General features: G+C 37.5%; 1 protein-coding gene across 8 annotated transcripts in view; it reads right to left on the bottom strand.

Moving 5' to 3' along the window:
* Window positions 1–291: 291 nt before the first annotated feature.
* The window catches only part of tmem168a (transmembrane protein 168a), a 72,019-nt gene continuing 60,105 nt past the window's right edge, over window positions 292–12,205 (bottom strand). For 3 of the 8 annotated variants that reach the window (XR_015481634.2, XR_015481635.2, XR_015481633.2), the window contains 4 exons: window positions 10,197–10,339; window positions 6,282–6,547; window positions 1,015–1,746; window positions 292–838 (listed from right to left, as the gene is read on the bottom strand). Coding sequence is in view for 4 of the 8 variants with exons in the window: in XM_087245556.2 (XP_087101682.2) it covers window positions 1,199–1,746; window positions 6,282–6,547; window positions 10,197–10,339 (957 nt within the window). In the remaining 4 variants the exon portion in view is untranslated. 8 annotated transcript variants of the gene reach the window in all.

Genomic DNA, 12,205 nt, shown 5'->3' with positions numbered 1-12,205 from the left:
TTCTGAAGAACCAAACTAGCCTGAGATCAGTTATCAAGATTAAAAGATCCAGGATCTGCCAAATCCTTAGCTCATTTAAGTGAGGTACGAAGAACGGACCCCTGTTTAAAACAATTTAAGAGCTACAAGACAATAATGTGGTGAATATAAGACTTTTTAAGGCTTTAAACTTTTGTTTTCGAAATTTCATACATTTTAAGACCCCGTGCACAAGTGCTTTGGAAAGTAAGCTTTGCAAACTAATCATCACTAAACAGAAGCTCATACTGGATCATCTACTTACCAAACAGCTTATTTTAAACTGTCTTTAATAAAGGACGCTGGTCTGTTGATCAAGAATTAAAAAAAGAAACCCTTGAAAAAATAAAAGAGAGGGAAAGAAGGTGCAAAACAAAATCATGGCATGATAACGATTAAACAATTGCTTTTGTAGAGGGCATAAGTAACAAGTAAATCAGATCAGCTTATACAAAAAAAAAAAAAAAAACAAGCAAAACCATCTATAGGTACAATTAGAGTCCTTATTTTACTTTGACTGCGTATATTGCAATACAAATGTCACCCGAATACAAAGAACCCACTTAAAAGTTAATAAATTAACAAGGCACTGATAGTCTTAACACTGTGCAAATGCTTTTCTTTAGTAGCACAGATTTTAAGTGGCTATATGGCGTATAAAGGGCACATAGATAAACAGAAAAAGTAATCCTATGACGATAGTGTTCAATCATGGCAGACAAAACCATAAGGCTTAGTCCTAACTCAAATTAAACTTTAGAACCAAGGCATTTGGATATATTAGAAAAGCAGGTGCAATCTAAAGCAGTGTTTCCCAAGCCTGTTCCTAAAGGCACACCAACATTACACATTTTTAACCTCTCCCTAATCAAACACACCTCAATCAACTCATAAGAGCATTAGAGAAGACTCCAAAACCTGAAATGAATGGGTCAGATAAGGGAGACATCCAAAATATGTACTGTTAGTGTGGCTCCAGGAAAAGGCTTGGGAAACCCTGATCTAAAACAAGACATCAATTGCTAGGAGCAGGATTGAGTTGTCCGCTTAAAGTAAACATTTCAGAGCACTTAACTCATAAACAATACCCCCCCCCCCCCCCCCCCCCCCCCCATGTATAGAAAATATAAATGGTGTTGTATATACACATCATATAAATGGATCTGAACCAGTTGGTCTCCTATGATCGGACTAGTTTAATACCCTGCCCTGTGTCAAGTATGCTGGGAGGAAACCATGAGAGTTTGAGTCTCCTGACGCAGCGCAAACACACACTGCACAGCCATAGGAGGTTGAGTCCGCAGCACCAGTTTGCTACAGCCACCAATGGATATGTGGTTTTGGGGAAGTGTGTTTTCCAGTGCTTGGCCACATCGCTCCCGGTGGGCAGGTGAAGGGCATAGTCGCTCCAGGGTTTGGAGACTCCATATATAGCCGATATGACCCTTCCTCTCTCAGACCACTGGACGCCACTTTCAGGATCGCAGTTGTATTTCACCCACTCAGAAGTGAAGTCTCCCAAACGTGGGGCATCCTGGCCTTCAGCATCCTGGACGGGGCTTAATTTGGCTCCCTGTACTGCCACATACATCCCTTCCACTTTGCGCACCGCCTTCACCCACGGAGCGGAGTTCTCGGTGTCCAGGACCAGAATAAGGCGGGAGGAAAAGCTGGAATTCTGTTCCCGCCACATATCAAGGATCTGCTTCATGCGCAAGTAATCGCCACCTATAGACATGGAAATACAGTCAACAGAAGCTCTCAAGTGCAGATCTATAGATTTAGTCAACCCAGGGCTGGACGATATGACAAAAATCTAATATCGCGATATAAGTTTACTCATATCCTGGTATCGATATATATCGCAAAGAGTCAAGCTAGGGCTGGACGGTATGACCGAAATCTAATATCACGATATAAGTAATCTCATATCCTGGTATCGATATATATCACGATACAGTCAACCTAGGGCTAGACGGTATGACAAAAACGTAATATTGCAATACAAGCCATCTCATATCCTGATAACGATATATATAAATCACAATATAGACAACCTAGGGCTGGATGATATGACAAAACTCCAATATCATGATAGAAGTCATCTCATATCCTGATAACAATATATTTATATATCACGGTATTTTACCATTTCTGTAACTTCCATCAAATTTGTATTATTTTATTTAAAATCTTTGTGAATACAAAAAATATGATGAAGATGATCAGCACATAACAGTAAGTATAAAAAATACTTGTTGTTAAATAATAATAATGCAACAACAATGGTAAAAGTAAAAGCATAAACTAAAGAATTAATGACAGACATTTACTAAAACAAATTACATGTGTGTGTGTGTGTGTGTGTATATATATATATATATATATATATATATATATATATATATATATATATATATATATATATATATATATATATATATATGTAATTTGTTTTAGTATATGTCTGTATATACAAACTCCACACCAAAAGAAGAGCAATGATACATCTATACATGTTTTGAAATAAATATTTACAAAATTAAAAATAAACAGATAGGTTGAGACATTCAAAATTGCCGAACCAATTGTGTAACTTCAATCAATGAATGGTTTATGGTACGTAAAAGACTTTAAGTTATCTTACTCAAATGTACTCACTTTATTTAGAAGTTCAGGACAAATGTTTGATTAAAAATGTAGAAATATCAAATATGATTGGTAAAATATGAAACACTTTTCAAAAACTAGCAATTACAGGTCACATATAGCTAAACGAAATGCAGAATATATGAACGAGTGCCATTTTACATCCAATTTCTGAGATTTCACAAAACCTAAAAAAATATATTTAAAAAATTGGGTCTAAAATTTTGCTCTTAATTTAAAATAATTTGCTCTTTAAAAATTGTTGTATTTATTTATTTGGTAAATAATTAACTAACCTATTTGCTATTATTCTTTATGATTGCTTTTGTAGTACATTTGAACTATAACGCATGGCACATTCATTCATTCCATTTTCTTGTCGGCTTAGTCCCTTTATTAATTTAAGGGTCGCCACAGTGGAATGAACCGTCAACTTATCCAGCATATGTTTTACCCACGGATGCCCTTCCAGCTGCAACCCATCTATGGGAAACATCCATACACACTCATTCACACTTACACACTACGGACAATTTAGCCTACCCAAACCCACGCGAACGCAGAGAGATCATGCAAATTCCACACAGAAACGCCAACTGACCTAGCCGAGGCTCGAATCGGCAACCTTCTTCCTATGAGGTGACAGCACAAATTACTGCACAACTGTGTCGCCCCGCATGGCACATTCTTTGTAAAACTTGCCTCTGATTATATATTTGGAAGCACACAGTACGATCATCTTGATAAATTTAAATAAACATGCCAAAAAATAAATAAAGGGGGCTAAAGTTGTGCAGTGTGAACCCTGGATTAGGTCTTCTACTATCCAAATGACTAGAATAAGCTAGCTTACTCTTTTCAGTCATTTAGTCAAACATCTGCCAGCACAGGAGTACCTGCAGGAGTTTGCATACAAATTTCCATTCACAAAAAAACAGAAAGTGTGGACACAGAAGTGACAGGGTGATGCTGAAGGGGAAATGGAAAGAGACGGTGCGATCAACACGGTAAAGGTGTAAAAAGTCTGACAGTTCGTGATACTGCGGGAAAGACTGCGAATAACACTCTGGAAGTACTTCGTTCACAAAAAAAAAAAAATGAAGGAGGATTCCTAGCTGTTTCTCACCTACCCTGGTCTGATCAAACAGTATGACAGAGGCTGTGACATGCCATATCGCTCATAAGGATTAATACCTCGGCAAGTTGCAGGGACGCACACACAGTCAGGAAGATAAAGCATAGTGGAGGGATGGAGCCAAGATATATCTTTACAGTTCGAAGAGCTTTCAGAGCGATAAATTGCTAAAGCCCAGGCAAACTAAAAGTGCTCATTCTTTGATCTCTTTTACAAAGACCTGAGAAAAGTGACTAAAGCAATATTGATTTTAGCATTCGAGAGGACCTATAAATAATTCCCCATTGGTGCTTGGCATAGACAAAAAATGAATTTCACTTGAGTTTTCATCTATACACATTAAAAACTGCCAAGACATGAACCAATCCATAACCTTAACACTTAATTTAAGGGTGGTTCACACCAAGGCGTTTCATTTAGAACCTGGTGCGTTTGCCCCTTTTGCTTGGTTTGTTTGAGCATATGTGAAACCTGTAATCATGCTCTGATCCGAACCAAAACAATTGGTTTGATTAAATGAGGACGTCTTGGCTCAATTAAAACTCTTGAGTGGTTTGGTTGTAGAGAGAAAGCGATATGATCCAATGAACCAACCAACCAACCAGGGTATACCACTGTGATTTATGACAATGTAAAAGGCATATGTATGACTATAAGAAGAGAGAACGATGAGTAGAGATATCATTCGTATCGATAAGAGTGCATTTCCTGATGAATGCGAAAGTGAAAGCATGTAGTTTAACTAAACTATTAAATGTATTTAAATATATTTAGCCACATATGGCCACAGCCATATCACCCTGCAGCCATATCATCCAGGGCTGAGTCTGGTCAGTACCTGGATGGGAGACCACATGGGAAAACTAGGTTGCAGTTGGAAGTGGTGCCAGTGAGGCCAGCAGGGGGAGCTCAACCTGTGGACTGTGTGAGTCCTAATGCCCCAGTAAAGTAAAGGAGACACCATACTGTCAGTGGACGCTGTCTTTTAGATTGTCTTTTAGTTAAACTGAGGTCCTGACTCTATGTGGTGATTAAAAATACTATGGTACTTGTAAAGAGTAGGCGTATAACCCCAGTGTCCTGGCCAAATTCCCTCCATCAGCCACCCTTACTTATCATGGACTCCCAATCATCCCCATCCTCCGAATCGGCTCTTTCAACTTTCTTTATAGCTGGTACGTGGGGAGCATTCTGTGGCTGCCGTTGCATTACCTAAGTAAATGCTGCACACTGGTGGTGGTATGGAGACCCCCCCCCCCCCCTTCCCTCATGATTATGAAGTGCTTTTGGATGCATGGCCTTACATAATAAATGAGCTATATAAATACACATTACTTTTTTGGTTAACTCGACTTCCGATATAGAACCAATATATATTTATTACCCTTGACAGTTGAAATGAAGCTATGCATGAGACATTCTTACCTCTGATTTATATTTGGAGGTGATGATCTGTTTGCGGCTGTCACCATTTAAAATTAAAGCACACATTTTAGATTATATCTCATTTATCATCATAATAAATTTAAATAATGATGTATGGCGCCTGAGCAGAATCCTAAAAAATAAACTCTGATTAATGTGAGGAGAGTTTAATCGCACTTGACTTGTTTTAACTAATTTGGTCTGATAAGAAACTTTGCGTTGTGAAAGCGAACCACACTAGTGATGGGTTGTTCATGTACGATTTGTTCATTTTGAACAAATCTTCAATATGACTCGGGAACTACCAGTCCTCTCAGGGAGTGATTCGTTCTTCCATGCGTGCGCACATTTGTGCAGGTGGTATCGTTCATTTCAAGTTTTCATCACATTTCGAGTCGTTCATCGCGGAAAGGCAGAAGCCAATCACACGCGTTTAGAGCCGAAAAAAGAATTGAACCGTTCATCTCTCGAGTCCTCGGGTTTAAGTCATTCTATCACGTAAATAACGAACGACTCAAGCCTTGAAAGGTGAACTAATTATCATGGCTCCTATCGGCTCAGACTGTGTACATTGGTTAAGATTATATGTGACTGCCAGTGTAACGTGAACGAATCACTGACATTTGAAGACATGAAGAGGTGAGCTGAGCAAAGAGACAACAATACCTTTATAGACAAAAGAGCAGGTAAACATTGAAGTATTATTTTCTCCTCCTTATAGTATTCTATTTATGACTTATTTGTCGTACAATCAACCTTTTGGGCTAGTTGTAGCAGTGTTTGGAAGCAATTCGTAACATTTTATTAACCTTTTGGCAAATTGAACCAAATGAACGAAATGACTCGAAAAAAGATTTGTTCATCTTGATGAACGAGACTTAAAGATCCGAGTCAGTAAAATGATCCGAACTTCCCATCACTAAACCAGACTAAGAACAAAAATCAACATTGTTACAATTTTAATCCCTGCAAATTAAAACAATCAATCCCCAGATGTGAAAGCAACCTAAGATAACATCCGCCCTAGCAATTGGGACTGCATTCCAGATCTTACCTGCAAGAGTCCAGTCTCCGCTGGGAAGCGTGTGGCCGCTGTAGTATAAAATATAAGTGTCGTGCCTCGGGCCTTCAGCGGTGCAGAGCTCCAAAAAGGAGCGCAGCTTGACAAGCAGGGTCTCGAGGCTTAGACTGGTGGAATAGTCACACCCGAACGTCTGGATAAGGTGATGGGAGAAGAGTCGCTGCACTGCATTCAAAGTAGATGTGGAGTGCAATTCCTGAACTTGTCCTGGAGGCAACAGCACCGGTTGACCATCAGCACTGCATCCCATTTAAAAATGAAAAAAAGAGGAAAAAGTGATCGGTGAAATATGATAGAGAGCCTTGTGCTTTTGAATTTCTAACTGGGTCACCTTAACTTTGAGTGTACACAAAACATCCACAATGAAAAGCAAATTCAAAAAGGCTTTAAAAAAAAAAAAAGAAGCACAAACACAGAAAATAAATACAAAAGAAGAAGAAAGGCTGTAGCGAGTATGATGTTAATTCAAGAGCAAGCAATTCAGCAGCTCTTCTCAGGGTCAACCTAACCTGTTCTGCCTTTCGAAAAGAGCATGGCAAAGACTTTCTGCTGTAAACATCGCTATGAACTGAACTCGCTAATAACAAGTCGATAAAGAATAGAAAAGTCCGTTATGACCTTTCCATACTGTGTTCCCCAAAAATCATGATAATAAATTTAAGATTGAGTTTTTGATGGCAGGATTAAAAGACTGGTTCCCAAAGGTTGCCATGCTTGCCGAAGACTGAAATGTAAGGCATGGTGACCCGTAAAAACTATCTAGGCAGGTGCTGAGCTATTCAAGCAGAAATGACTGCCTTTCTGAGTTTGTCAGGACTCTATTCTCCTCCTCCTCCTCGCTCTCTCTTTCAATCGCTCTGCATTTTCTTCTCCATCCATCTGCTCAACCCATCCGGATACAATGCCTCCCTTTCATAAACGACAGCATTTTATGCACCAAAAATACCCTCATGACCCAAAGCCAACATTTCTGCTGAAACGACATTATCCTCAACTTTTAGCTTTTATAAGCTACATGGCATTTATGAGAGGATATAAACACAATTTTCATTAAGAGAACTAACAAATTGTGCACAGCTTTTATTAAGAACTACTCAAATGCTTTCTGGGTGAGCCATCTAAATTTCTGGAGGACGGCCAGAGCTTGTTCATTTATAAGTGCTAGAGGAACCGGTACAGTGGCATCTGTTAAGAATAAAAACAAGCTCTCGCTGGTAAAAGCAAACCTGTCGACCTGAGCATTTCATCCCTCCCTCCCCTCTCATCTTCCCAAGAGGCCCTTGTCATGGTATAAACATGATCTGTACCCATCAGATGGAAGATTACACCTTGATACATTCCTCTTCTGCGCTTGCTTTTCACCAAGAGTGCTGGAATACTGAGCGTGAAGAGGCTGTGGAGCTGCATCCTAATCCACATCATAATCAGCGACCTGACTGACGGCCTGCCCTGCACCCCATCCTCGCTCTCACTCAGTATGCATGGCACGAGCCTCTCCCAGCGGGACTGGCAATAGAGCAAGTTTATTAAAGCCTTTGAGTTTATTTAAAGTTTGCATGTGTTTATATAGATCCAATCAAGGGCGTTTGTTCCACTAGTCTTTTTTTCTGGAGATTTTTTGCAAAGGACTAATGAGCAAGAGAAGGGCAGCAGATCATTTACCTTTACGTTGTAATTATGTTCATTAATCATCTTACTAATTTAGGTGCACATCCGCTGTTTTTGAACTTCTTTTTAGCAATTCATAGTAGCATATATAATATCAAACTGGTTCATTTCATGAGCAACAACCAATAAAAATGCAAAGAATGGCTAGCCAAATTAAAAATGAGGCCATTTACATCACATCTAATGTACAAATCATAATAAAAAATACAAAAAAATAAGATATTCTTAATTTAAAACCTTTCAAACTGAACTAAAACTCTAAGGTTGTGGATTTGTCATTTACAACCAGTGGTGGAAAGATTACAGAACAATCATACTTGGGTAAAAGTACTATTACTTGCACAAATATGTAGTGCACTACACTAATTGAAGTAATAGTGGAGTAATAGTATTGTAAATATTACTCAAAGTATGACCTCAAAGTATAGACCTTTTAAAAGTACTCAAGAGTATTACACTGTAAAAAGCGGATGCATTTACATGTAATTAGTGAATGTGTGTAAACGTAACATTCTGTAGTAGTGCATCTGTAGTAGTAACATCAAAAGACGTTAATATTAGGTTAGATTTAGGTTGTGATGTCAGATGACCAAAATTCAATGCCAAGCCAGCGACTAAGCACAACATGACTTTGATGTCCAATAATGACGTTGATGTTCGGTTGATTTTAGGTTGTGTTAGAAAGTGACCAAAATCCAACGTTGAACTAACATCATACTGAAGTCAAATACTGACATTTAATTGTGAGGTATGGCAACCAGAATCCAACATTTGATAGACGTAATAGTGGTAATAGTGGATAGATGTTAATATTTGGTGGAATTTGGGTTGGATGTTGGGCGTTTGAGTTCTGACGTCAAACCAATTTTGCCTGTTGGGTGTTCAAGGCCATTTCGGTCATCATACAGTAAACATCCATCATCATGTCATCAGTGACCACGTTAACATGGACATCAGTAACCGAATTATTTGCTTTAATTTAATTAAGAGAATAATAAGACCAAGGTGTTTACATGAGTTGCTTGAGTGTTACTTTCATTATCCTGTTTTACATGTTATAGCACATAATTCGATTAACGTCATTGCTTCACCAGACTATCCGCATTTCCTCCGGAGTTTCATGCAATTTCGGGTGTTTAACTTTTAATTTGTTGACTTTAACTGCAGTTTGGCACTTTCACTTTCATTTACAAAAATTTCATGCACGCCCTCCGTGACTAACGGGATACTGGATGGAACTACGAACTGCTGGAAGTGTTGTTATAATGGAAATTCATACCGCATGCTGAATGGAACAAAAAAAAAACCCTTTGCATTTCATGATGCAGGTGTCTGGTCTGCACTGTTGGTGCAAAAAGTGTCAAACAGCCGTGTGTGTGTGTTTTTAGTGTGTGTGGACTATCCAGTCGCAAAACGCGGCGAAAAGTCCTACATGATGGTAATAGTTTGATTGAGGTGTTTACATGACTGCACTTCATTAATGCGACTAAAATCGGCATACTCCACACATCTTAATTTGATTTATTTTTAGTTCGATTATGACCTCAATCCGATAAAATTAATTAAAAAAAAATTGCTGTTTACATGGTAGACTTGCATTAAAATCGAATTATTGGTGTCCATGTAAACGTAGTCAGTGACATGCATCTAAACAATCTCTCTTACAGAACGTGCATTTGTTGAAATTTACCAAAATAAATCCAAGGAAAGTATTTAAATGAATAATGAAATGTAATTTTCAATGATTTGCAGTGTTTTTTTTTTTTCATTCAGAGTTTAATTTATTAGTATTAGTGTATTTTGTACATCCCAAAAGCATGTGTTAAAAAAAGAGTCACTACAGACTTTTCATTCTATTAACTTCATTCAAACGTATGCAAAACACCAGAAAGGGAAAACAAGCAAATGCATAGTTTTTCCCCCCATTTCATTGCATTTGGGTAAATCTAACCTGCAAACTGATATCACATGGTGTGTGTGTGGCGCAAAATTGAGATTTCAAGGGAATTGGCATTGCAGGGAAGTCCAATAAACTTACATTGTATTATTCTAGATTTCTTACTGTTTGCTTTGTGCTCTTAAATAGAAGCTGCAGAGCATCAACAACTTGCAATGGATAGTTTATATCAGCGCACATGTGACTGTAAACATGCAAGTCAGAAAATAACTTTGTACACAATATAACTGTTCAAAGAGTATACTATGTATATGTGCATTTACCTGCTGTAGCAAGTGGGAATTACCACCGCATATCCAACGCAGGTGCCTCCCAAACCGTTGCCCAGTTCATGGAAGAGCCCATGAGCCAGAGACTCCAGTGGCAGGACCACTAAAAACACACTCATGAAGAGTCCATTAGCGACCTGCAGAGAGGAACCCTCAGTGATCAACAACTCAGAAGTCAAATCGAAGGGAAAGATGTAGCACATCCCATCTATAAAGTCTGACTGCAAGGCTAAGTTTAAAATCATTCCCTTTAAAACACAGCTTCTGTTTCCAGACACGCTTGTTTAAGGTCTCCTATGCATTCTGACTCACAAGCAGCTGATAGAACAATATTTACAAGAAAAATTAAGCGCTGAATTCGCTTCACAAGTTGGATAATATTAGCACGCTTCTAATGACTAACTGCAGAACACATCTCACCATTAATCCTCAAGTGGATTACTATGAAGGTTATATTAGGCACTTGTGCCCAAAGCGCTTGGCTGGTTTATTGAGTTGTCCTCAATTAATGTTGAGGACTATTAGCGTACATAAGACATAATCTTGTGCAGTTTTTGGTTGTTAACTTACAGTTAACAGATGCAGATATTTCATTTCAAAGAATGCTATAACAGACCATTAAGCAAAAGTTTGATTGACAGGTGCCAATCAAACCAATCAGAATGCTGATATTGTGTTCCCTGTGGTTATCCAGAAATGTAGGTGATCAAGCCAGCATGTTCTTCAGCTCTAACAAGCTTATCATATTGACGGCTGCTTTAATTCTACATATTTTTTTAATCTATTAAGGCATATATGAAACCATCTGTTGTTTTCCTTGTTTTTTTATTATCTTTTCTCTAATCTACATTGTAAAAGCGCAATTAAAAAAAAAAAAAAAATAGATTTTGCTGAATTGATTTAGGTTAGTTTTATCAGTAACCAGAGGGCAGTAACTTATTTATTTATTTATTATAATTAATTAAATGTTTCTTAAAATAAATTATATTGACACTTTTCACATTTTCGGGTTTCTCAGTATCGGAAGTCGTCATAGCTGGGAAAACTTACAGCACAGTGAATGTGGGAGTATAACAAATAATTTTTTCTTAATCTTATTTGCTCAAATAATAATAGAAAAAGTCCACGATGATGGTATAAAGACTTTCAGAAAAAAGAAAGAAAAAAAGTGTGAGACCGATGATGGCAGACAGAGGAGAGAATAATATCAAATTTACTCTCAGCCCTATAGACGGTATATTAGAAACACCTTTCACAAGTGATGCGTCATAAAAGGCTTGTAAAAAAGGGTTCATTATTTTCAATGGGGAAAAAAAGTTGTTATTTTTCACCCAGGCATTTAAAAAGAACACATTTCAGTGCAGTAATCACAATGCTGAGATATTATCATACTGTCAGAATCTTATCAGGGTTTCCAAGGGTTTTTAAGACCATCAAAGGGTTTTTAAGACCATCAAAAATCTAATTTCAGACTTAAATAGGGCTTAAATAATATAAATAGGGCTTAAAAAAAAAAAAAAACTTACTTAAATCATTTTTGGTCCAGCAGAAAATTATTTTTACTTTTCTTATTAAAAAACTAACTCTTATTAATTATTTCTTCACATATTTTAAATAATGTCAAAACCAGCAGAGCTCTACACATACCATTTTTTCTTACTTTTTTTTCATACTTAATTTTTAAAAACGTAATAAACTAAATGTATGCACAACAGACTGTTATAATCTTAGTAATAAACAGATTTGCTGAATGTTTTGTATTATCGGTGACTGGCTATCCTTTGTTACGATCCAGTATTTATTTATTATTATTAATATCATTATTATTATTGTTGTCATTTGGGAGTGTTGTTTCTTGATTATTAATTGGTATTTCTTTTTCTTTGAGGGTAACTTCGCCTTGCACCTACGGCTAATTCCTTTATAAGCGGAAGCTGAATGTGCGTCTGGATGGCACTTTGTTTTTACTCTGAGGCGAGCATGACCCGTACATGCTAAGAATC

This window comes from Danio rerio, chromosome 4 (genome assembly GCF_052040795.2).
Source record: "Danio rerio strain M-AB ecotype USA chromosome 4, GRCz13ab, whole genome shotgun sequence".
Classification (NCBI taxonomy): domain Eukaryota; kingdom Metazoa; phylum Chordata; class Actinopteri; order Cypriniformes; family Danionidae; genus Danio; species Danio rerio.
The sequence above is the reverse complement of the archived record's forward strand: the minus strand, read 5'-3'. Positions and strand labels throughout refer to the sequence as shown.